The following is a 27,711-nucleotide window of genomic DNA, read 5'->3' as shown; positions in this document are numbered from 1 at the left end:
TCTCCGCAAGACAACAGTAAGACGCCTCAGCGCTTGCATTGCACGATAGGGCGCGGGCTCTTATCGCTGAGTCTGGGTGTTTACGGCTTATCAGAGGGAAGTGGAAGATGTCTGCTGTAGACTCCTACACTTTTATGGACTAGAAACTAAGGATAAGTGCTGTAGTTTTCTGCGTCCCGTTTTCCATGGGTGACTTTGCATTGCTGTACAGGATGAGCTGTGTATACAGTGGTCACCGGCATCAGCTCCTGGAGTTTGTTTTACCACTGCAGGAGTTCCCCTTTAAGTGGGTGTGACGCCTATAGTAGCCACTTGTGCTGGGATCCCAGCCCTCCATTACACAGATGTAACCTAGAGGGGGCGCTGTGCTCCAGGCATGTGTCATGGTGGGGCAGTCCAGAGGGTGCTGTGCCTATAGACCTGTCAGTGCTACTGTGCCCTGCCATTCACAATGGGAACCATAGGAGGGAAAATGCTTCCTCGGGAGAATATATCCACCATATGGCTGTGTAGTATGAGACCCCTGCGCTCACTCAACCCTGCTAGGCCAATGGCTGGGGCTATATGACGGCTTTATTTGTAGTTTTATGTGGAGCTTCCTTAGGTTACGTGCACACGACCGTTGTGTGTTTTGCGTTGTGCAATGGCACGGACAGCCATTAATGTAACTTCCTATTCTTGTCTAGGACACAGCTGAGAATAGGACACGCGCGCATATAATTTTTTTTTGCGGATGCGGACAGCACACGCAGTGCTGTCAGCATCTTTTGCTGCCCCATTGAAGTGAATTGTTCTGCATCCAAGCCGCAAAAACTGCTGCTCGCTGCGGACAAACGAGCTTCTGGCAAATTACCGCACGCTGTTCTCCATGGATGTCTTACTCACAATGGCTGTTCTCCATCTTGGCTGCTTCTCCTACACACCTGCTCCCTGCAGTATCAGCGCTTTGGCAGTGAAGTGGTTAACTTTAGACAGCTGCCAGACTTGCTTATGAAAGTCATATGTTTTATTATGGGAAAACGTTAAACCCAGTGAAAGCTGCCATTTCATAACTGTCAAGGGTGCAAAAAACATTAGAAAAACTGCCTTACCGCCGATACGCCTTTTTACAGCGGTCATTAAGATGTAAGTGCTGCATGGGTCTCCTGGACAGTGGAGAGCGGAGTCCCACCCGAATGGTGGAAGCGCTGATCCCAGCAGTTTAACCCTTTAGATCTACAGTCGATGGCAACCACAGCGTCTAAATGGTTTCAGAGGAAGGGGACTCCCTCAGTCAGCCATCGGCACTGCCACGTACGAGAGTGAGGGCTGCCGATGTCTGTGCAAGTAGCTGGGCCTACAAGGAAGGCCACCAGTTCTGCCCTGTGTATAAGCCCTATTAGGTCCTGCCAGAGGCACGGCCTAATAGCTTGCCTGTCGTATCCTTCTGGCGGCATAATGCACTGTAACACATCACTACAAAAAACCAGTCATTGGCTGCAGTGGAGCAGATGATCTTGTCCGTGCCGGAGAGGAAGTATACAAGTCGTGGACCGGAAGATGGACACGCAGGAGCTGGCGCACAGGACTGGAGCGGCGGGGAGTAGGTAAGTAGGAATCTTTCCATGGTGGGACCTGTGGTGAGGCATTTATTCCCAGACAGCCACCGACTATAGCGGCTCCACTTTTTGCATGTTTCTTTTATTCCCATTTAGACTTGTGCGATTCTCTGCATTTCCAGGACATGCATATAGAGCTTTTCTACCATTTTCTGAGGACAAATTCATAGGTTTCTTACAACCTAAGGCCTCATGCACACGACTGTTTTCCATGTCCGCATCCGTATCTCCGTTCCGAGGCCCCGCAAAAAAAAATAGCATGTTCTATTGTCCGTTTTGCGGACAAGTATAGGCATTTCTACAATGGGCCGCCTGTTCCAGTCCGCAAACTGCGGAAGGCACACGGGCGGTTTCCGTTCTTTGCTAATCCGTGGTTTGCAGACCACAAAAAACGGTACGGTTGTCTGCATGAGGCCTAAGTGTGATTGTGTTTTCAGGTTAATAACTGCATAGTGCATTACATATTACAGGAGTTTAGGAAATGTCAAGTTTGACCTCCCGACTCCACAGCTCTGCTCTGTACACATTGGAGCCCCCCAAAATGAGCAGAACTCCTACAAGACATTCACTTCAATGGGGCCACTGAAGATGCAGACAGTGCACCGTGTGGCATCCTAAAAAGATAGAACATGTCCTATCCTTGTCCATAAAACAGACAAATTATATTATGGGCTGGATGTTGCGTTTTGCAAAATGCAGAATACACACGGCCGGTGTCCGTGTTTTGCGGACCAAAAAAACTACAACGGCTGTGTGCATGACCCCTTAGGGATAACTTGTAACAACCGGCATATACAGAAGTCATGTAGCATTACCACCAATTAATACCGCCTGTCTCTCTTCTCGCTCTTTAGTGCCTGAATACACCATCATTTATTTTAATGCCAGAGGTAAGTAGAGGTTTTCTTTCTTAGAACCAAACCATTTAAAGCATTTTTACATTGATGGTCTACTACGGTCAGCTGCACCTACAAGGGCTGTTTCTCACGAGCGGATGCCATGTGGGTAATCCGCTGTGTGAAAGACCGCCAAGCCCCGCACTGGACAGCAGAGACGGAGCAGTAACATGATTGATAATGCTCCGTGCCCCTCTGATCTTTTTACTACAGAATCACGGTAAGATAAAGTTGTCACCGTGATTCTGTAGTAAAAAGGTCAGACACGGAGCATTATCAATCAGGTTACTGCTCCGTGTCTCTGCTGTCCGGAGCGGGGCTTGGCGGTCTTCCACGCAGCAGATTACCCGCGCGGCATCCGCTGGTGGGAAAGGGGCAGAATTCCTCACAGAGCGACATCCAAACGCGTGTGTCTGGTACTGCAGCTTGGCCCTAGTCAGAATATCGGGCTGCTGTAAGGAAGAGGCTATAATAGAAGATGACTGGATTTTCATTTCTGTAATGTTTGGGGGAGAACTGCATTGTGGTCTGCAGGGGTTTGGGGTGAGTTATTTCTCTTTGATTTCCTTGTCAGGTCGTTGTGAAGCTATGCGAATGCTCATGGCTGACCAGGGAGCTCAATGGAAGGAGGAAGTCGTAACGTCTGATGACTGGCAGAAGGGGGATCTGAAGAAAGCTGCGGTGAGATGAAACCCCTGATGGGCAAAGTATAATGGTAAAATGTAGATCAGGTGATGGCGTGGGATCGGGGTCTGTGCCCGCTCCATCACTTGTGGATGCCAGCTCTGGTATACTGCTGCATTCAGTGTTTCCTCTCACCCTAATAGACTGCCTGTCAGATTTACAGTAACAGAATGAGTGAGTAGAGGAGCGCAGGTTCAGATCCCATATTAGGCCCTTATTTTTGGTGGTGGGAGTTTAAATGCTATCTGGGGTGCTGATGGAGTTTAAGAGGGGACACCGCAACCCCCCCTTCCCCTTCCCACACACCCTCTGCCGCTATAAAACCAAAGTCACCCAGGTCCCACACAATTTCTAAGAGAATAGATATTGACTTGAAGTCTTGGATGGAATTTTGTGTGACTGCCACCATTGGGGGGGGGGGGGGGGGGGGGGTGTCATGCTGAACCCTATGAATCTGCAAGTATCTTGAGTACTGACACCTCAGACTGCTGAGTAAAGAACTAGTGTTGCAGAAAATGGAGGATCATCCTGGTGTGAGTATAACCCAAGGAGACGCGCCTGAGTTCCCGGATGGTGCAAGTCAGTGAGGTGTGTGCACAATGGATGTGGCCGCAGTCACTAATGAACTGCCTAGCAATGAGCCAGAGAGATCTAGGAAATATTCCCTGTAAGTCAGTAGTACCTTGGGAGTATAATACTGCCATGCAGGATGTTCATGGTAAAGATGTGTGTGCGGTAGAAACATTGCCCCCTGCAGGTCGTGATTATAAGGTAGAAGCTGAGACCCCTGAAGCTCTCACTCATTCCCAGGTGGTGAGGGAAACCCCAGAAGGGGATGAAAAGACTTGTCCTCTGGATGCAGATACGGTACATGCCCCAGCAATGTAAACCAGGTTACGTATGGTTACAACAATTATGTGGTTATGGAGTGATGTAAGGCTGAAACGATTAGGCCTCTTTCACACAAGCGTGTCCGGATGCGTCCCGGTGCATTGCAGCAAACCCACGTGAGTAGGTACCCAATTTCAGTCTGTTTTGACTGCGATTGCATTCTGTTCAGTTTTTATCGCGCGGGTGCAATGTGTTTTGCACGCGCGTGATAAAAAACTGAATGTGGTACCCAGTCCCGAACGTCTTCACAGAAGTTCAGGTTTGGGTTCAAGGTTGTGTAGATTGTATTTTCCCTTATAACATGGTTATAAGGGAAAATATCATTCTGAATACAGAATGCATAGTACAATAGGGCTGGAGGGGTTAAAAAAAAAAAATGTAACTCGCCTTAATCCACTTGTTTGCGCAGCCGGCTTCTCTTCTGTCTTTTTCTGTGAGGTATAGGACCTTTGATGTTATAAGGGAAAATAATAATGATCTGGTCCCCATCCCAATTGTCACCTAGCAACCGTGCGTGAAAATCGCACCGCATACGCACTTGCAATTTTTCACAGAACCCCATTCATTTCTATGGGGCCTGCGTTACATGGAAAACACACAGAGGAGCATGCTGCGATTTTCACGTAACGCACAAGTGATGCATGAAAATCACCGCTCATGTGCACAGCCCCATAGAAATGAATGGGTCTGGATTCAGTGCGGGTGCAATGCGTTCACCTCACGCATTGCACCTGCGTGGAAATCGTGCCTGTGTGAAAGGGGCCTTACTCTAATCAGTTAACTGAATGCAAAAAAAAATCTTGATGCAAATTTTTTGCATCAAGGATTTTTTTGGTTCATGTGACCATGGAGCATGAGTGACGCGCTTGCTATTACTCACCGCTCCGTGGTCTCCAGCCGGCTAGCACCACGCTGCCCTTTATCCTGACGTGCATATAGTCAGCATGTAGTGCACAAAATGCATGTACCTGTGACAGCTAAAAAAAATAAAATAATGAAAAACTATGTAAGTTCTGAGTAAGTTCTTGTCTGAATAAGCAGGGTATATCACAAAGAGCCACGTATTGGCTGTAAACTGCAGCATCGGGGTGATATTGTAGTTTGTTTTGCTGTGCCACAGAAAAATGGATTGAAGTGGAAAGTCTGCAAAAAGAAACATTTAAATTTTGCCTTCAATTTTCTCAAATTCCTTTTGGTTCACCTAAAAGGTTAACAACATTTTTTAACTCCTTTTTAATAATTTGAGTATAGTTAAAAAAAATGGAAAGTTTCTTGAAAATTTGGTGAAATTGCCTCTAAAATGCAAAGCCTTTAACTGTCCTAAAATTATATTGACATTCATAAAATACCATCTGTCTTAAAAGCAGAGAAATTCAAATTTAGAAAATGGCAAATTTTTCCAAAATTCACCATTTTACATATCGACTCAAATTTACCACCAACATGAAGTACAATGTGTCACAAGAAACAACATCAGAATGGCTTGTATAAGTGACACGTCGGATTTGCAAAAATAAGCTGTCAGGAAGGGGAAAATTGGCTGTCTTGAACTGGTTAAAAATTATCTTAACCACTTCCAGATCGGGCCATTTACCCCCTTCCTGACAAGGCCTAATTTTGCAAATCTGACATGTCACTTTATGTGGTAATGACTTTGGAAGACTTACTTATCCAGGCCATTCTGAGATTTTTTTCACATTGTACTTTATGTTAATGGTAAATTTGAGTTTATATGTTAGCTTTATTAGATATGTATATATTTTTTATCTCTATCCAAAAGTTAACGAAAATCTAAAATTGAATATTTCTGCTTTTAAGACATAGTGATGCCTCATAAAATATTCATTAATTTACATTCCCCCATATATCTACTTATATGTTGGCATCATTTTGGTAATGTAAGTTTATTCTTTTAGGACATTAAAAGGTTTAGTATTTTCAAATTTTTTTTATTTTATTTTTGTGGTGCTTACATAATAGAAACAACCCATAAATGAGGGGGCGTGGCTTGTGAGTGCATGGAGTAAGACTCCCTGTTCACTGCTCCTGCAAAAATCCTGCTCATTTACACTGGAAGCGCACTCAAACTGCCTGAAACTACTTTACCTGGGGTGAGAAAGGTGTCCAATGATTGCGGTGACAAAAGCGGGAGCCTGAAAATGCAGAGGAAATCGTCCAAACTGGCGAAACAAGACCGCATGGAGAAAGGCCAAGATGGCGCCGGAAGTGGAGAGGGGTCGGCGCGGCAGGAGACGGTGAGCCAGAGCGCGGCTGCTAAACTTAGTAAATATGCCAGACTGGACGGTGGAGGGGGCGATTCGGCCAGCGATAAAGGGACTGATATACCTACCTCCTCTGATCAGGAGGACGGATCCATGGACGGCGACGATCCGGTTTCGGCCGGTCAGCCGGTACTCAAATCTGCAGCCCCTGCAATAGTTCCAGAAGACCTGCGGGTTGATTCTACAAGGGAACCCACACTGAAAGATATAATGGTGGCGGTGGCAAGCTGCAACAGTACCCTTAAAGTGCTCGCAGTACAAGTGGGCAGTCTGCGATCAGATGTGTCCATAATCAGGCACGACCTGTGCAAGATTTCTGAGCGCACTTCAGATTTGGAAAAGAGGGTGTCCTCACTGGAAGATGTTATTCAACCTCTGCAAATGGCGTCAAAAATGAATGGGAAAGATATAGCTGCCTTATACGCCAAAGCGGATGATTTAGAGAACAGATCGCAGAGAAATAATCTGCGGATTGTTGGAATGCCAGAAAAAACAGAAGGGGCCAATGCTACAGAGTTTGTGGAGAAATGGTTGCACCAGTTATTCCATGAGAAGGGCCTATCTTCCCTGTACGCGGTTGAGCGGGCGCACAGTCCCGTCGCGGCCGCTCCTGCCAGGCAGGCCTCCTCGCCCCATACTGGCGAAGATTTTACACTTTAAAGATCGGGACACTATCCTACGCCAGTCAAGGGACAATGATGAGATGGTCATGAATGGGGTCAGTGTCCATTTTTCCAGATTATTCCAATGAGGTGCAGCGGAGGAGGAGCAGATTTATAGATATAAAGGCTCAGAGTGCTACAAGTTCCGTACGCCATGTTCCCGGCTAGATTGCGAGTGGTGGCATTGGGATCCACCAGATTCTTTGAGGATCCGGAAGAAGCAACTCAGTGGCTGGACGTTCACGAGCGACAACTGAGAAGTGGGGCCCTGGACACTTGAAGGAAACAGTTTGCAGTTTGTGCTCACTTTATATGCATAGGATTGCACCCTAATGTCACTTTAATGTTACACCAGTTATAAAGTGTATTGAGTGTTGCTACCACATGGTAGATCCTGATGCAGGAGTAGGAAGTTGGGATAAGAAATGTATTTCCCAGTTGTGGAGAGGATTCTCTACCTGAGGGAGAGTGTTGGAATCAGAAATGATTTTTGTTTAACATTGGGCATGGTGCTTACAGATTGCCCTGAGTTAGAGTTGGATGTTTGGGAGGGGGGGGGGGGTTGGGGTTACTTTTCAAAGTAGCCTGATTACTGGGGAGGGGGAGGGACGGGGGGGAGGGTGAAGGGTCAGAGAGGGGTGAGGGGCGTGAATTATGAGAGAGTGACATTAGTATGGGGTGTGAGATTCAAACATGCTGTAATCTTTCATCATGACACAGGTGATTAAAGTGTTGAGCTGGAATGTGAGGGGAATGGCTGATGCACGAAAACGACAATGTATATTTCAATATTTGGGTCGGTTTCAGCCAGCTATCTGCTGCCTGCAGGAAACGCATTTGTCCAATGATAATGTGCAGTGGCTGAACAAAAATTGGGTAGGACATGTGGTACATGCAATCCATTCCTCTCACTCCAGGGGCGTAAGTGTGATTGTGCATAAAAGTATAAGGTATGAACATCTGAAGCAATGTGTGGATGCTGAGGGCAGGTATGTGTGTGTAGTGTGCAAGATTGATGGGATCCAGGTGGTGTTGGTGTCAGTGTATGTGCCTCCACCGTTTGCTTCCCCCTGTAATGAGGGATATTATGACCTTTGTGGCGGACTGCCGTGGCTACTAGTGGGGGACTTCAATTGTACATTGAATGACTCCATAGATAGATGTCGGGTAGACGGTGCCAGTGGATCACCGGGGAGTGTGGCTCTAAAGAATATTATGAGGGAAACGGGTTTACTTGATGTTTGGAGGCTGCGCAACCCAGATAAGCGGGTGTTTTCATGTAGATCTGCTACGCATCATTCATTATCACGCATAGATCTGGCTTTGGTTAATGATGTTATGCTGCCATTGATAAGAGATGTTGTTTATCACCCTCGGTCGTTGTCTGACCATTCCCTGGTGCAGGTTGATTTGTGCCTGGGCGTGCTTAGGCAGGGACCGAGGTTGTGGAAATGTAACCCGCATTGGTTGAATGTACTTGGTGATTTGTCTGAGATTACTCTGGAGGTCAGGGAGTACTTTTCTATTGGAGGGACGGCTTCAATTCACGGAGTCTGGGATGCCATGAAAGCGTTTCTGAGAGGGGTACTGATCAAAGAAATAAGTAAGCATAAATCTAAATCCAGAGAGGCAGATGTTAAAGCTCATGTACAAGTAACAGAGGCTGAAAGGGAGTTTGGTAGAATCCCCACCATGGCTAATAGTGAGGCGCTGGAGGTAGCTCAGGAACAACTGAGGTGTCACCTACTACAGGCTGCAGAGAGGAAACATAGTTTTTACCGCCAAAGATCTTTTGAGGAGGGAGAGAAAGTTGGGCATTTGCTCTCAGTGGTTTCTCAGGCACAGAGGGGTTCTTGTATACAAGAGCTAATGGATGGTAATGGGAATAGTAGCCAGGATACAAAAGGGATATTAGATATTCTAAAAGGTTTTTATGTCTCTCTCTATGCTTCCAAGGCATCTAGCTCGGAGGAGGCCTTGTCCGCCTTTCTGGCTGAGGCTCAGCAATCAGTGTTATCAGAGGAGGATAGAGAGAGACTGGAAGAGCCAATCACGCTGGAGGAGTTAGAGGCAGCTCTTGGGGGGATGGCGAACGGTAAGGTGCCGGGGGCAGACGGTATACCAGTGGAGGTGTATAAAAAGTTGCAAGGGATACTTCTTCCTGAATTACTTAAGGTTCTTGAATATTCTCTGGAGACGGGTTCGCTACCACATTCTATGCAGGAGGCTATCATAGTAGTTAGTCCTAAGCCTGGGAAAGATCCCAAAGTTCCTGATTCTTATAGACCAATTTCGCTATTAACAGCAGATGTGAAGCTCCTGGCGAAGGTGTTGGCGAACAGGCTGTCCAGGGTAATACTAACTATAGTGCACCCGGATCAAACGGGCTTTATGCCTGGGAAATCAACTGCTATAAATATCCGTAGAGTATATGCCAGTCTGAATATTCCAGCAGATAATGGAGATAGGGCCTTACTTGCGTTAGACGCCGCCAAGGCGTTCGACAGTGTTGAATGGAACTACCTATGGGAAACATTGAGTCATGGGCTTTGGTGCTCGATTCATTCAGTGGGTGAAAGTGTTGTATTCAAGCCCAAAGGCACGGATCAGAGCTAATGGGGGGCTGTCAGATAGCTTTTCTTTGGCCAGGGGCACCAGACAGGGGTGCCCATTGTCACCTTTGTTTGCGTTAGCAATTGAACCACTTGCAGCCCTTATCCGCCTGTCACCTCATATTGTGGGGTTTAGATATGGTGAGATGCAGAACAAAGTGGCAATGTATGCTGATGACACTGTTATTTCTGGGTGACACTGGGGGCTCTCTGGATGCAGCCATGGCTTTAATAGATAAATTTGGTGGCTTCTCTGGGCTTCGGATAAATTGGCAGAAGTCTGCCTTGATGCCGGTAGACGGACAGGCACTATCTGGTGTGCAGGCGGATAGTTTGATTCCCTGGGTGGGCAAGTTTAAATATCTGGGGTTATATATAACACCTAGACTGCTAGATTTTGAAGAGCTTAATTTAACTCCTTCGCTAAATACCTTTAGGCTGAAGGCAAGGACATGGGGTAGACTCTTTTTGTCGGTGGTGGGCAGAGTGAATCTCCTAAAAATGGTAATGATGCCGCAGTTACTATACATATTGAATAATGCCCCTGTATGGATCCCAGTTGAGAGATTTAGGAAAATACATTCAATATTTAGAGATCTTATCTGGAAATATGGTCAAGCTAGGATTAAGCTGAAGACGCTGCAATATCCCAAGTCTGAAGGTGGCTTGGCTGTCCCTAACGCCTGGATTTATTTCTTAGCCTCTCAGTGTCAACATTTTAAGGGTTGGATGGAATTTCAGCTACCAGATGTGACGGGGAAGATACTGCAACATTGGTTGGGTAGTAGGGATCTTATGGGTATTCTGGAAGGTGCAGGGATGCATGGGGGGAGAGAAAGTGACGCTTATAGAGCTTATGAAAAAAGTGTGGGCAAAGGTGAAATTGATCAGGGGAGTTGGTGGGGTAGGAGAGCTTTCCCCAATATGGAACAATAACTTGATGCCAGAGTTCATTTCTCTATCAGGAGTCCGAAATTGGGAATCCCATGGAGTAATGAGGATAGGTCAATTGATCGAGACTAATGTATTTAAATTTCAAGGTCTACAGCAGGAATTCAACATTCCTAAAGTATGGTTCTATCAATACCTGCAACTGAGACACGCCTATGATGTCACGATAAGGAAGGGATGCATTATTGCAAAAACGGATGTGGTCCATAAACTGGTTCTCCCAGCTGGAGGAAAGAGGTTTGATATTACAGGTGTATACTCTGCTTTTAGACAAACTTTTGATAGAATTCCCTCTTACTAGGATGAGAAAATGGGAAAAGGATCTGGGAGACATCCCTAAGGAACAGTGGAAAGATATATTGGAGGCAGTCCCGGGAGTGTCTGTAAGTGAACAGGGCAAGTTGTCACAACTGTTTATCATCCACAGAGTCTACAAAACTCCAGTGTTTTTACGGAAAATTGGGATTAGAACTGATGACAATTGTCCAAAATGTATGGCGGAAGGTGCAGATCTGTTTCATATGCTTTGGTCTTGTCCAGTGCTAAGTAGATATTGGGACGAGGTGTTGACTTTGATTAATCGTAACCTGGAGTTGAGGGTGCAGAAGGACCCAAAGATATGTGTGCTGAGATATGTGAAGGAGATTGGGGGAGAGGCGGTCAAGGTGGCAGTTGGGAGACTATTGTATGTGGCCAGGAAGTTGATCGCTTTTAGGTGGATCCAGGGGAGTCCGCCAACTGTGGATGAATTTGTGAGAAAGGTGCATGATATGTTAACTTTAGAGAGGGGAGTGTTTGTTAGGAGAGGATGTCCTCAGAAGTTTGAAAAGTTGTGGAATGAATGGTTGTCTCACACTCATGTTGTAATATAAAAAGGTCTTGAAAATTCATGCTCTGATTTGGGGGCGGAGGGGGGGTGGGAGTTGTTGGGGTTTTAACAGTCAAATAACTCTAATTGTTTTGTCTTTATCTTGGTATATTCATTATGTACAATGACTGTGGAAGATGTATCAAATATATGGACATATGATAATGTTTTATACAATTCTGTGTATTTGAGATGTGGTGGGGAGAAAATATCAGAAAAATTGTGACGCAAATTGTCTTGTGATATGCCAACTTTATTTGAACAATAAAAACAATTTGATTGAAAAAAAAGAAACAACCCATAAATGACCCCATTTTAGAAACTACACCCCTCAAACTATTCAAAACTGGCTTTAGAAATGTTAACCCTTTAGGTATTCCATTGGAATTAAAGCAAAATAGATTTTGCTGATTTTTCCATTTTAATCCCTTTTTTTTTTTTTTTTCTGGAACACAGCAAGGGTTAACGATCTAACAATAGAGATGAGCAAATTTCATTTTTTTGAAATTCGTTCACACTTCGTTTGTTGGTAAAAGGTGAACTGCGTTATGGATTCCGTACCTACGGAACATTAGAGTTGTTGCGATACCAAATTTTTGATTCGGTTTCGATACCATGAAAAAGTATTGCGATATTCGATACCACGCGAAAAAAATAAACAAAAAAAGCCACGTGCATTCCTCATTTTTAAAAATGGCGAATCGCGCAGTTTTTATTTTATTTTTTCTGTTCCGGCATTCACCACCTAGATTTTTTTTTTATATTTTAATAGTTTGGACTTTTCTGACGTGGCGATGTAATATGTTTATTTATATATTTTATATGTGAAATTGGGAAAAGGGGGGTGATTTATACTTCATATTTTAGTGTTTTTTTTTTTTTTTCACTTTTTATTTAATAACTATTTCCCCCCTTAGGGGCTAGAACCTGGGATCTTTCATCCCTTTTCCTATTCACCCTGATAGATCTCTATCAGGGTGAATAGGACTCCACACTGTCCCTGCTGCTCTGTGCTTTGTGCACACAGCATCAGGGATGTTACCATGGCAACCAGTCCTGGCTGCCATGGTAACCGATCGGAGCCCCAGGCTTACACAGCTGGGGCTCCGATCAGAAGCTGCCACTGCACCACCAATGAGGGGGAGTGGAGAGGTCCCTGTGGCCACTGCCACCAATGATTTTAATACTGGAGGGTTGAGAGGGGCCGGCGCACTGTGCCACCAATGATTTTAATGGGATGGGGGGATTGAGGGGGGGGGGCACACTGCACCACCAATGATTTTACCCCTTTATACAGGAGGCGGGTACTAGCAGATCAGCGGCAGTTAACTGCCGCTGATCGCAGCTCCCTGTCAGGGGCAGGGTGCCGGCAATGCGATTCTGCTGCCGGCACCCGCCTCCTGTATGTGTTAAAGACTGACTACTGTATATGAGTCCAGACTTTCACTATTAGGCCACACAGAGCGGCGCCCAGCGATGTCTCAGCACTCACCATTTAGTCCTGGGCGCCGCTCCGTTCGCCCGCAGTGCCCCATTACTGTCTCCTCTCCTGCTCCACATGCTGCTGATTACTATCGGAGCGATGGGAGGAGACATCAGCTTCACTAGTGGGCGTTCCTTCTCCCTGGCTGTAGCGCTGTCCAATCGCAGCGCAGGGAAAAGGAACGCCCACTAGTGAAGCTGATGTCTCCTCCCATCGCTCCGATAGTAATCCTATCATTGGGGGTGCAGTGCGCCCGCCCCTCTCTTCTCATTGCCGCCCCTCCTCCACCCCCTCTCTTCTCATTGCCGCCCCTCCTCCACCCCCTCTCTTCTCATTGCCGCCCCTCCTCCGCCCCTCTCTTCTCATTGCCGCCCCTCCTCCGCCCCTCTCTTCTCATTGGTGGCAGCGGCAGCAGCACAGGGGGAGGGAGGACAGCTTCCTTCTCCCCGTGCTGCTGAGAGAGAACATGAGCGCGCCGATAGCAGCGCGCTCATGTTCAGAGATACTAGACTGCGCAGAAGCGCAGCCCAGTATCGAAAAAACGGAAATCCCGGTATCGTATCGATACCGGGACAAAAGTATCGATTGGGTATCGAAATTTCGATACCCGCAACCACCCTACGGAACATAGTGCATTTCTATAATGGAATGCCTTTAGTTATTCATTCCATCATAATAGTAGTCTATGGGCTCCAGATGGCGACAAAAATGGTCAGAAATGCGACCTAGAATTGCTAAATGGCGACAAGACTTTGTAGTCTTGTCACCATTTGCGCCTAGACCCGCAGCTGCTCTGCCGCTTTCACAAACTGACATGGCACGTGCTGCTGTCAGCACGTGCCATGTTTTTCTCAACAGCACAGGGGAAGGAGGCAGTCCCTCCCCCCTGTGCTGCTGCCACCAATGGGCTGATAGCAGGGAGGAGGAGGGGCTGTGGCTACTACACCATCAATGAATATCGTTTATGCTTAATACAAATGCAGCCTGCACTGCAGGTGCCGGACATATCCCATACCCGGCACCCCACCACTATTAACCCCTCAGGTCCCGCACCGAACCCCCCTTAAGTATTATAATCATTGGTGGCAGTTCTGATCGGAGCCCCAGCAGTGTAATCCTGGGGCTCCGATCGGTTACCATGGCAGCTGGGATGCTACTGAACCCCTGGCTGCCATAGTTGGCTCGCTGGTGCTGTGTGCACAAAACGCACAGCAGCAGGGAGTGTGAGATCTCTATCAGGGTGAATAGGACAAGGGTTCTAGCCCTTAAAGGGGGTAATAGTTAGATATTAAAGTTAAAAAAAACACCAATATTAAATCACCCCCTTGCCCAATTTTACATATAAATATATAAACAATAAAATTGCACATCGCCACGCCCGAAAGTGCATGACAGGAAAAAAACATGAAATTAGCTTTTTTTTTTGTCACCTTATCCTGACAAATTAGGTTGGGACTGTTCTGTTATGGTCCAGACGTTCCATAAAATGTGGAATGCACACTGCTTTTTTTATGGTATCGCAATAGAGTCAAAACTTTGGTATCGTGACAACCCTAGGTAAGACATGTGTGTTTTTTTTTTGTTTGTTTTTTTTAATGCGCATCTTAAATTTGGCGACTAAAAATTTGAGGTCAGGAGCCAATGGCTCCTTTATATTTTTTATTTTTTTGTCTGGGGCTGCAAAACAGAAATGGGACTGATCCGTTTTGCAGCCCATAAACTTCTATTATGACAGAATGAATAACAGAATGCCTCTAAAGGCATTCCGTTATGCATTCTGTCATAGAATTTTAGAAGTCGAAATTTGCTCATCTCTAACAAAACAAACCTAAATATTTATTGGGGCTCATTCACATGGCTGTTCTGTGCATTGGGGATCGCAATTTGCGGTCCCCAATGCACGGGCAACCTCCATATGGCCACCAGGATGAATCCAGACCCATTCAACTTGACTCATTCATCCGTTCCGCAAAAACATAGAGCAAGTTCTATCTTTTTGTGGCACGGAACAGAACCCCACGGAAGCACTTCGTAGTGATTCCGTTCCGCATCTCCGGATTTGCAGACCTATTGAAGTGAATGGGTTTACATCTGTGATGCAGAATGCACACGGAACGGTGCCCGTGTATTGCAGATCCGCAATACGGTGACGGAGGGGCAACGGTCGTGTGAACAAGCCCTTACCCTGATTCTGCAGTTTGCAGAAACGCCCCATATGTGGTCGTATAACAGTGTTTGGGCACACGACGGGGCAAGAAAATGGTGCTTTAGCCGAAAAACTTTTTCACAAAAGATAACAGGAGAATACCTCCCCGACAATTTGCTACCCTCTTTCTCCTGAAAACAGTAACACCCCAACTGTGGTCGTAAACTGATATATTAGGATACGCCAGAGCTCAGAAGAGGGAGCGGCATCAAGATTTTCTAACATGGAATTTGGGTGGGGGTGCTTTGCACCTGCTCCTAGAGGCTCCATTTGCCCACCTCTCTTCACGCCCTTCTCTTGATGGCCAGGGCAGCGCTGCTCTCCTCCCGCCAGTTGTCTACTAGGAAAATCTTGCGCCTGCGCCGTCCCGTTCAGTATTCGGTGTAGTGAGGGAAGTACGCTCGGAGGCTGTTGGCTTCCTTACTGCGCCTGTGCTGAATACGTCAGTGAGGCTGCCGGAGAACGTCCTTCCCTCACTGCGCCTGCGCTGAATACTGGATGGCGCAGGCGCGAGATTTTCTTAGTAGACACAGCTGACGGGAGAAGAGCAGCGCTGCCCTGGCCCTGTCAATCAACAGAAGGGCGTGAAAAGAGGTGGGCAAACAGAGCCTCTAGGAGCAGGTGCAACGCCCCCCAAACCACCCACCTTCCCTTTCCTAGAGGCTAATTAGCATATTATAAAAAATCTCAAAGGCTTCAGGCAGTGAGATGGCACTTGTATAGTTATGTTCAGCTGACATTAGCACATCACTAATGTCAGCCAGTTTAATACCCATTTTTCAGGTGACAAAACCCTTTAAAAGAGGGACCACCCTCTCCACCTCCAGTTCTGTTTCCTGTCCTAAGGATTCATCACTGCAGTTTCTAAGTTATCCCCAGTTTGCAGACATAGGATCCCTCCTTGGGATTTAAACTTGGTTCTTTCAGCCCTGATGTCAGATTCTTTTGCGCCAATAGACAGCATTTCCCCCAAGATGCTCTCCCTAAAACTGGCTTTTCTCCTACCGATGACCTCTGCTAGAAGAGTTAGGCCTTTCACACGGGTGTCCTGGATTTGCTACGGATGCGTTGTGTCTGTATTGTGGGAAAACCGCATGAGTTTGCAGTCAGTTTTGACTGCGTTCCGATGTTACGTTTTTTTTTTTTTTCCGCAAATGGTGCAATGCGTTTTGCATGTGTGAGAACTGAATGTGGTACCCAGACTTCCTCACTGAAGTTTGGGTTGGGTGTTCTATTCATTTTATTTTCTCTTATAACATGGTTATGAGGGAAAATAATAGCAGTCTTAATACAGAATTCTTACTAAAATGTGGATTGAGGGGTTAATTTTTAACTCCCCTCATCCAATTAATCACGCAGCTGGCATAGTCTTCTTGCTTCTTTCAGGACCTGCACTTACGTCATCAAAGGTCCTTTTGCAGGTCCTGAAATAAGCAAGAAGACTATGCCGGCTGCGCGATCAATTGGATGAGGGGAGTTAATTATTTTTTGCTAACAAGGGACACAATGCTACTGGCCATACTGAATGGATGAATACCACTGGGTCCAATTAGGCATATTTGTGTGGTCATCAGGATGAGGTTCTGGCTGAAAGCCATATTTCCCTTAACAAGTACATTTCACCTTTTAACTCGTGGTCCTGGATATAATTGGTCGCTCTCAAAGACTGTCAGACATTCACACCACATTCACTCGGGCAGCAACCTGCAGACACCAGAGTTGTGTCTGAGTTATTCCGATACAGAGTTGCCACTCAACCAGAGGCCCCAAATCTTTTCAAACCTGTCTGGTGTACCCCTAGCTTCAAAGGTCAATTTGTACATGGGTAAAGTTGCATTGATGAGTGGAGTCCAGTGGGATAAGGGGGACTCTTTGGAGGCTTCCAATTTAGCAGGATGGATTTCCTAGCATAGAATAGTAGTAACCTATAAAGGATTGTAGTGTATTTGGTAGGGATAATGTCGTTGACAAGGCCCAGTAGACTAACTTCTGGGGATATAACTGCCGGGAGACCCAGTCTGGAATTAAGATATCTGTGCATGTATTCCCAAAAGTCTGCAATAACTGGACATTCCCAAATCATGTGCATGAACGTTCCCTTGCCAATGCCACATCTGGTACAGATATCTGAGAGTTTGTATATGCGAGCAAATATACTGTGTATCCACTTAGTCTGAATCGGCTGATCCTGCGCACAAATCACAGATCTCCATGTAGAGGCCAATTCCCTCTCCTGCCGCAGCTCTAAATTCGTGATGTCGTCTTTCCATTTGGCGAAAGCTTTAGATATAGGCTATGGGACACTAATATTGTATCAACCTTCGAAGGCAGAACATTTTACTACGTTCTACTCGCCTGGCAATTTTCTCTCTCCATATTCTAGCCGCAAAGGGCCCACTACGAATTGGGACGCACATACAGTCCTGATCAAAAGTTTAAGACCACTTGAAAAATGGCAATTATATTTTAGCATGGCTGGATCTTAACAAGGTTCCAAGTAGAGCTTCAACATGCAGCAAGAAGAAATGGGAGTGCGACAAAAAATTTTTGAGCATTTAAGTTAATGAAAACAACAAATGAACAAACAGTCTGTTTTTCAGCTGATCAAAAGTTTAGGACCACACCTCCAAAAAAAAAATAGGAAGAAATCCAACTTCCAAACATGAACTCAGTAATGAGTAGCTCCGTCATTATTGTTTATCACTTCAAAAATTTGTTTCGGCATGCTTAATGCAAGCGTTTTCATGAGGTGAGTGGGAACATTTCTCCAAGTGGTGAAGACGGCTTCACGAAGGCCATCTACTGTCTGGAACTGTCCATTTTTGTAAACTTCCCTTGCCATCCATCCCCAAAGGTTCTCAATTGGATTTAGATCAGGGGAACACGCTGGATGGGCCAAAAGAGTGTTATTCTCCTGGAAGAAGTCCCTTGTCCTGCGGGCATTATGTACTGTAACGTTGTCCTGTTGAAAAACCCCAGTCGTTACCACACAGACGAGGGCCCTCAGTCATGAGGAATGCTCTCTGCAACATTTGGACATAGCCAGCGGCTGTTTGACGCCCCTGCACTTCCTGAACCTCCATTGTTCCACTGAAGGAAAAAGCACCCCAGACCATTATGGCACCCCCTCCACTGTGGCGCGTAGAAAAAATCTCGGGTGGGATCTGCTTGTCATGCCAGTAACGTTGGAATTCATCAGGACCATCAAGGTAAAAATTTCTCATCAGAGAATAAAACTTTCTTCCCCCTTTTGAATGTCCCATGTTTGGTGCTCTCTTGCAAAGTCCAAACGAGCAGTTCTGTGGCGTTCAAGGAGACAAGGTCCTTGAAGACTTTTTTGTTTTTGAATCCCTTCAGTCTCAGATGCTGTCTGATGGTTATGGGGCTGCAGTCAGCACCAGTAAGGGCCTTAATTTGGGTCGAGGACAGCCAATTTGATCCTCCGGCTCAGTGCTGATAAAAATTTTTGGGTCTTCCACTTGACCTTTTTTGTTCCATAACCCTCAGGATCATTTAAGAAATTCCAAATGACTTACTGCGTCCCACCTCAGCAGCGATGGTGCATTGAGACCCTGCTTATGCAGTTCAACAACCTGACTACGTTCAAAAAGGGAGTTTTTTGCCTTTGCCATCACAACGTGTGACTACCTGACAGAAAATGACAATAAATCCACATCTTTGCACAGATTTGGCCTTTTTAGAGGCATGTGGTCCTAAAATTTTGATCAGCTGAAAAACAGCCTGTTTCAGTTTAATCGTTATTTTCAATTAATTGAATGCTCAATGTTTTGTCTCTCTCTCATTTCTGCTTGTTGCATGTTGAAGCTCTACTTGGACCCTTAAGATCCAACAATGTAAAATATGTTTGTTTGGCATTTTTACAAGTGCTCTTATCATTTTGATCAGGACTGTACATGCCTCAGCTGGAAAAACCTAAAGAGGGATGAGCATGGTATATTGTATTCGGCCTGTAGAGCTGAGTCTTAAAAACCCCCTCATCATACAATTGGGTGAGGTATTTAATCCCCCTCTGCAGCCAGAACTCAGTCTGAGAGAGAAGCCAATTCTGGAAGTTTAGGGTTTCTCCATAGGGGCAAAACTAGGGACCATACTGCGCCTTGTTTTGTCCCCTCTCGCCACCACAAATGGGTTCCATGCGTTGATCACCCCCACCATAAGGGAGGTAAGGTGTTCCACCGGGTCTTTGCCTGCCCTATAGACCAAGTTCGTCATGGCCTCAGTGCAGGGCTGATCGTGATCTGTGGAAGACCCGTCAGCTCCTGCACTCCCCTGGCGGTCACATCACCACCGGGCCTGGACAGGACTTGTTGAGCACTGTGTATACAGCAATCTAGAAGGCAGGGACCTACAGGAATGGTCCCTGCCTTCTTTCTGGGGTGTCCTGCGGTCATTGACAGCAGGCCACCCACTCGGCAGCTGCCATCTCTGAAAGGATGTTCCAGAACGTGGTTAATATTTGAGTAATTTTATGTAAATTTATAAATAATAAATATATTATGTTCTCAGTCTAAGGCCCTTAGTTATCACCACTAGAACACCCTGCTTATCATTAGGTTTGGTCATCAATTCTCACCTCTCCTGTGTTCCTTCCTGTCCTTATACTATAAACCAGGAGTAGGGAGACTCCAGCTGTTGTGGAACTACAACTCCCAGCATGCATGCTTCCTCTACTCTTCTCAGAACTCTCATAGAAATGATTGGAGCATGCTGGGAGTTGTAGTTTCACAACAGCTGGCGTGCCGAAGGTTCCTGTCTCCTGCCCTAGATGCTCCACTTCCAGTACCCATGTTTCCTCTATTTTCCCTACGTTCATCCCTATTGATTGTATGCATGGAAGGAGCGCTTTCATCACTGTGGATGTGGGGACCTGACCAGTACTCTTTACACAGGTGTTTTTTTTTGTTGTCTTCTGCATCAATCAGATCCCATTGATGCCAGGAATTTTGCTGTAGTTAACACATTCAGTGCTGTCAAACTATCTTACAGTTCCTTGTCTTATTTTCTCCTTGTAGGTGTATGGCCAACTTCCAGGATTGAAAGATGGAGACTTCACTCTGTATCAGTCCAATGCCATTTTGCGCCTTCTTGCCAGGAATCATGGTATTACAACTTAAAGGGGTTATACAAAGTCTAACATATGCCCAGGCCCCTCGTATAGATTATACTTGCCCACCTCCCCAGCACCTGCGCCGCTCCTGATCTCCCGCACAGCTGCATCTCCTGGTGACTCTAGGGAGGCTAGTCCCTGTCATGGCCTGCTATTGGCTGTTTCCCCCACCCCGTTGCCAGATGTTTTAATCCACATGACTGGGGGATCAGGAGCAACTCAGGTGTCGGAGCTTCTTTTGTTCTTTCATGTATTGAGCTTGTGGATCCCTCTGCATATATTTACTAATTCTGAACTATGATTGGGTTGTAGATCTGTATGGGAAAAATCCTCGTGAGGCAAGCCTCATAGACATGGTTAATGACGGAGTGGAAGATCTTCGGCTTAAGTATTTGAAGATGATCTATCAGAACTATGTGAGTGACACCCAGAAGTCTGACAGAGAAATGTCTTCCTCTTCAGAAGATTCATGTTTCCTTTTTTGTTTAGGAGAATGGAAAAGATGATTACGTTAAGGCTCTGCCCACTGACCTTGGTCACTTTGAACGTCTGCTTGCCTCTAATAATGAGGGGAAGGGGTTTGTGGTAGGAGCTCATGTGAGTATTGATTTGCTTTAGTTATACTAGGACTATTTAATTGACAGGCCATTGATCAGAAAATTTGATTTAAAAAGAAAAAAAAACCTCCATGCACATCTATGGCAGCCCTATTCTGTGTTTGGAGAATATATAGATTACTGTACTTTTTTACCTGCAGATATTTGCATACATTAAAGATTTTTATTTAAAAAAAAAATGTAATTCTGACACAGGCTGCTGTTAGAGAGCCTGCAAGAAATGGAAAGTCCACATAGGAATACTCGTGTTCATAAAGATCTAAAAGCTGTGCACACCTTCACAACCAACTTTGTTGCTCCAGTACTTTAGCAGCAAGTAAGGGACATATGGAAAACTGTATGACAGCAGGATGATTGTTTGTAGTCTGTTACCATGGAAACACATTGATGTGTACCTTGGATTATAAACAACTTTGTATAAATCCATAGTACAAGTGAGGAGGAGAAATGTATATGTTAGAGATAGAGAAATGTCTCCTTCACTTATCAGGGCCATTCATTGTTTAATAGTCCAGCTGACAGTAAATCTGCTCAGTACTTGTATTATGTTCTCCATACTGGTTCCCCTCTTCATAGACCTTTCTGCGAACTGACCACAAATTCAGGGTGACTTGAACAATTAAGAAATGCAGGGGGGTGGGGGGCCTGTACCCTCCTGAAATGAACGGAGCAACTGGTTGGGCCGGAATACCCATTAAGTCGTTGACTCCTAAAGTTGTGATATCTAACTGCATTATTTCCCTATTGCTTTGTAGATTTCCTTTGCCGATTACAACCTGGTGGATCTTCTGCACAACCATCTTGTTCTGGCACCAGACTGCCTTTCAGGCTTCCCACTCCTCTGTGCCTATGTCAAACGCATTAGTAGCCGTCCCAAGCTTGAAGCATATCTCTCCAGTGATGCCCACAAGAAGAGACCAATCAATGGCAATGGCAAGCAGTGAGCATTGAGGAAAGTGGAAAAGGTTATGAATCCAGACTACAATAAAACCGTAAAGTCAGACTCTAGTAATGTACGTAGATGTGCCTACTGCCACTCTCCATGTGTCCTAAAGAGAATTTTATTGGCACCTCTGACAGTTTCACCATCCCTGTAACTGTAGGTTGTTACTAGATAGAAGCTGTGAATAGTTATTACTGGTTTCTCCTGGATTGTTGAAAAATAAAATATTTTGAAAGGTGGTGGTATGTATGTTTTTTAATTTTCCCTGAATGGATCTAGATCTGGTGTCAAACGCCTTTTTACTGAGGGCCATATCGGCAGTATGGTTGCCTACAATGGGTTGTTAGAATGTGTCAGTATTCAGTGTAGCAGTACTCATGTAGAAATGAATGGGGCCACAACACGACTCGCACGTTTGCTACATCTGCAAACCCAGAATTGCAAATAATCTAACCTAGTCTATTATTGATTTATATTTTTTCCTCTTTCCCAGATTCTGGGGTTATGGCAAATGAGTCCTGCTGTGACCCCCACAGAAACTGAGTATAAGAGGACTCCTGCACACAAACATTTTTTATTTTTTTTTCCCATTCCAATTTTTTTACAGGGCTCTATGTGGAACCATTCATTTTAATGGGCCACACAAAAAAAATTCTGTTTTGCAGAAAACGACAGGCATTCTTACAATGGATCTGCAAAAAATACAGATCCAACGCGGATGTGTTTTGTTTCTGACCGCAAAATACACATGTGCATGGGCCTTTAGGCTGGTTTCACATGAGAGTTCAGTGCATTGAACTTGCAGTGTGCGTCTGAGGGCTCTCGTCCTGACCTACAGCATCATGTTAGTGTTAGACAGTACATCATAAATCAATATAATGCTATGCAATCCTATCGGTGCTACGTAGGTCAGTCTAAGGGTCGCCAAGACATAAAGAAAACCACTTTCCACAAGGAGTATAGTGGAAGGATAATGGTGTGTGGAGTGGGGACAGCCGACATACTAATGTAGAGACTGCGCCTGTCCAGGGTGGAGACTGTAGCATTTTGATGATGAGCTCCATAGAAGAAGAGGGGTGGGTGTGACATGAGTACCAAGCACTGGCTTTGTCTTCTGACAAGCTGGTCCTCCTGCGTCCATATCTTGTGCGGGCCAGCCATCGGGATGGGAGTTTGACGTGCTGATAAATTATTTTCTTTTTTTGTGTTGAAGCGGGTTTTCACACTAATATAACTATGGCTCGTTCAGAAGATCTTATGCACATAAACCTAGGTCATAAAATGTAATCTCAGAAAATGCATTAAAGTTGTTGACCCCCTCCATTCCCCCCCGTCACTTTGTAAAAGCATTTGCTGTAGGTAACTTCCACCTGCATCACCGGTGGGCATGCAGGTGGAGAGCTGCACCCACTGTTTTACAATGCATCTCCTTGTACCCCTTCATTGCAGCATGTGTACCTGCTCATCTGTGCATGCACAGAAGCTGTACTTGCTTTCTTTCACTGCAGGTAACAAGTTTTGAGGGAGTTGTGGGAGACTGACATTACTATGGTGTGATGCACAGCCTGCCAACTAATCAGAAGTTGAGTCATTTTCTTTGGACACTCGTAAACCAAAGGTACGCAAGTAAATGTGTCTAGTAGTTATTAATGTAGACTTGTTAACAAGAATAACACATCAAGAAGGAGTTCTTGGAATTGTAGTAATAGGAAAATGAGCGAGCACTCATGCACTTGGCAACCAAATTGACATGTGCAGAAAATATTCATTAAATCCCCATAAAATACAAGTAATAAAATTTATAAGAACAATGTAGCAATAATATACAACATTAGTCACATATATTGTGGTAGATATGATCGATAATATATTCGATAAAAATATATTCAATAGAAATATTCGATAAATTGAATGGTAGAAATTAAATGTTGAAATATTCAATAGAATATTCGATGCCACTCAATAGTGTCGATAAATTCAATAATATAGATCACACCAAAAAACTTTAAGTGTATGCTGTTATTTGGGAAAGAGGGGGTATTATCTTCTAGCGCTCTATCAGGATTCCTGTGGACATTCAGTTTCCCAAATTGGGATAATGTGAAAAGTCACTTATAGCATATCCTTTTAAGGTCGATATGAGCTTTGAATCGAAAACTTTAAATCGATATTTGGCTTAGTCTAGCGTCTGCTGTCTCCCTATTGCTACAATGGAGCTTTAAATATTTGCCGGCTTATTCAGTCGCTCCATACAGCAAGCTGGTTTAAATTTCGCTGGAGTTCCAAAGATCGCGGGAGTTGCCACTCTGTTCCGCAATTTCCTTTGGTGCAGCTTTCAACGATAAGAATAGTTAATCCTTTACTGTAGAAATTTTCTTCTGTATGGCCATACAGTATTATCAGAGGCTTTTCAATGCAGGTACATCACTTGTTTCACCATACGCGTTACAGGTAGATTCACTCTCCCTTCCAACCACTGAGGGGCAACTGTGTCTTCTGTTTATGTAACTGTGGAGACTTGCTACCACTGACTGTTATGTAAACAGAAGAAAGAGGAGCGTTGCTGAGGCTCAAAATGGGCCACTTTAGAGCTATTCAAATAAAAATGTACAATTTCAGTAATTAAAGTATATTACAAAATGGTCAGCATCACTGTCCCTACACATTACACAAATAAAAATAGAATGGCAGTTACACTTTAACCCCTTAGGGACCCATGGCGTACCGGTAAGTCATGTATAGTTCTGATCACTGGCGGGCGGTGATCGGAACCTGGTGCCTGCTCAATTCATTGAGCAGGCACCCAGGCTAAATGTGTGGTAAGGACCCCCCCTCCCCCAGTGTCGGCGATCGCCGCAAACCGCAGGTCAATTCAGACCTGCGGCTTTTTATTCTGCGGCTGGTGGTGGTGCCATCGGGTCCCCATGGGGCTGTGGGGGGACCCCAATGGCATGGAAGGCAGCGCGATGTCTAAGGAAGGCAAAGCGCTGCCTTCTGGTGAAGAGCCTGTGAGATCCAGCCCCCTGAATCTCACAGGCCAGAAGCTGTATGAGTAATACACACAGTATTACTCATACAGCCAATGCATTCCAATACAGAAGTATTGGAATGCATTGTAAAGGATTAGACCCCCAAAAGTTAAAATCCCAAAGTGGGACAAAAAATAAAGTTTCCCCCCAAAAAATAAAAAATTGGTAAATAATAGGGTGGAAAAACAGGTATACATATTAGGTATCGCCGCGTCCATATCGACCGGCTCTATAAACAGCACATGACCTAACCCCTCAGATGAACACCATAAAAAATAAAAGCTGCTAAATAAACCTTTTTTTGTCACCTTACATCACAAAAAGTGTAATGGCAAGCAATCAAAAATGTTAGAATATACCATCTGATTTGAGTTAGATCGTGAAAACTCAGATCCAACAGTATATTCTAACACAGAGGCATTCCCATAGTGAAGGGGACGCTTCAAGTTAGAATATACTGAGAACTGTGGACATAACGACCCCCCCTGCTGCCTGGCAGCACCTGATCTCTTACAGGGGGCTGTGATCCGCACAATTAACCCCTCAGGTGCTGCACCTGAGGGGTTAATTGTGCGTATCATAGCCCCCTGTAAGAGATCAGGTGCTGCCAGGCAGCAGGGGGCCAGACCCCCTTCCCTCCGCAGTTTTAAATTCATTGGTGGCCAATGCGGCCCCCTCTCTCCCCAGTATTAAATTCATTGGTGGCCAGTGTGGCCCCTCCCTCCCCAGTATTAAATTCATTGGTGCCCCCCCCCCCCCCCATCATCATCATTGGTGGCAGTGGAGAGTTCCGATCGGAGTCCCAGTTTAATCGCTGGGGCTCTGATCGGTTACCATGGCAGCCAGGACGCTACTGCAGTCCTGGTTGCCATGGTTACTTAGCAATTTTAGAAGCATTATACTTACCTGCTATAAGCAATGCGCCGCACAGACCTTTCATTTACCAGTAAGAGGAGTGGCCGGCCACAGACAGCGCAGGTAAGTATAATGCTTCTAAAATTGTTAAGTAACAATGGCAGCCAGGACTGCAGTAGCGTCCTGGCTGCCATGGTAACCAATCGGAGCCCCAGCGATTAAACTGGGACTCCGATCGGAACTGCCGCTCCACTGCCACCAATGATGGGGGTTTGGTTGTTAACCTGTGGCCACTGCCACCAATGATTTTAATTAGGGGTGGGGGGGGGCCGAACTAACCACCAATGAATTTATAACTGGGGAGGAAGGGAAGGGGGGGGCCCGCACTGGCCACCAATGAATTTAATACTGGGGAGAGAGGGAGGGCCACACTGGCCACCAATTAATTTAATACTGGGGAGGGAGGGGGCCCGCACTGGCCACCAATGATTTTAATACTGGGAAGGGAGGCAGGGGGGCCGCACTGGCCACCAATGATTTTAATACTGGGGAGGGAGGGGGGTCTGGTCCCTGCTGCCTGGCAGCACCCGATCTCTTTCAGGGGGCTGAGATCCGCACAATTAACCCCTCAGTTGCAGCACCTGAGGGGTTAATTGTGCGGATCACAGCCCCCTGTAAGAGATCAGGTGCTGCCAGGTAGCAAGGGGCCATTATGTACAGTTGTGGCCAAAAGTTTTGAGAATGACAAAAATATTAGTTTTCACACAGTTTGCTGCTAAACTGCTTTTAGATCTTTGTTTCAGTTGTTTCTGTGATGTAGTGAAATATAATTACACGCACTTCATACGTTTCAATTGTTGGAGGGTGTTTTGGTACCATTCTTTATTCATGGCTGTGTTTTTGGGCAAAATTGTGAGTGAGCCCACTCCCTTGGATGAGAAACAACCCCACACATGAATGGTCTCAGGATGCTTTACTGTTGGCATGACACAGAACTGATGGTAGCGCTCACCTTTTCTTCTCCGGACAAGCCTTTTTCCAGATGCCCCAAACAATCGGAAAGAGGCTTCATCGGAGAATATGACTTTGCCCCAGTCCTCAGCAGTCCATTCACCATACTTTCTGCAGAAGATCAATCTGTCCCTGATGTTTTTTTTTTTTTTTTTAGAGAAGTGGCTGCTTTGCTGCCCTTCTTGACACCAGGCCATCTTCCAAAAGTCTTCGCCTCACTGTGCGTGCACTCCGATCCCGCAGCTGAATCCTCTTTAGGAGACGATCCTGGCGCTTGCTGGACTTTCTTGGACGCCCTGAAGCCTTCTTAACAAGAATTGAACCTCTTTCCTTGAAGTTCTTGATGATCCTATAAATTGTTGATTGAGGTGCAATCTTAGTAGCCACAATATCCTTGCCTGTGAAGCCATTTTTATGCAACGCAATGATGGCTGCACGCGTTTCTTTGCAGGTCACCATGGTTAACAATGGAAGAACAATGATTTCAAGCATCACCCTCCTTTTAACATGTCAAGTCTGCCATTTTAACCCAATCAGCCTGACATAATGATTTCCAGCCTTGTGCTCGTCAACATTCTCACCTGAGTTAACAAGACGATTACTGAAATGATCTCAGCAGGTCCTTTAATGACAGCAATGAAATGCAGTGGAAAGGTTTTTTTTGGGATTAAGTACATTTTCATGGCAAAGAAGGACTATGCAATTCATCTGATCATTCTTCATAACATTCTGGAGTATATGCAAATTGCTATTATAAAAACTTAAAGAGGACCTTTCACCAGAATAAAACATCTAAACTAACTATACAGACATGTAGAGCGGCGCCCAGGGATCCCCCTGCACTTACTGTTATCCCTGGGCGCCGCTCCGTTCTCCCGGTATAGCCTCCGGTATCTTCATAGTTAGGCTCCACCCAGGGGAACCTGACGGCGTCTCATTCTCCCATGCTGTAGCGCTGGCCAATCGCAGCGCTCAGCTCATAGCCTGAGAGTTTT

The 27,711-nt window shown here is 45.4% G+C and overlaps 1 protein-coding gene across 1 annotated transcript; it reads left to right on the top strand.

Moving 5' to 3' along the window:
- Nucleotides 1–21,826, top strand: LOC121003077 (glutathione S-transferase P 1-like). The gene is made up of 7 exons (XM_040434648.1): nt 1–16; nt 2,453–2,488; nt 3,069–3,175; nt 20,167–20,254; nt 20,574–20,677; nt 20,751–20,858; nt 21,634–21,826. Coding segments are annotated over exons 1-7 (633 nt in total). The 5' UTR covers nt 1–15; the 3' UTR covers nt 21,823–21,826.
- Nucleotides 21,827–27,711: the final 5,885 nt, after the last annotated feature.

Source organism: Bufo bufo, chromosome 6, assembly GCF_905171765.1.
Source record: "Bufo bufo chromosome 6, aBufBuf1.1, whole genome shotgun sequence".
Classification (NCBI taxonomy): domain Eukaryota; kingdom Metazoa; phylum Chordata; class Amphibia; order Anura; family Bufonidae; genus Bufo; species Bufo bufo.
The sequence above is the reverse complement of the archived record's forward strand: the minus strand, read 5'-3'. Positions and strand labels throughout refer to the sequence as shown.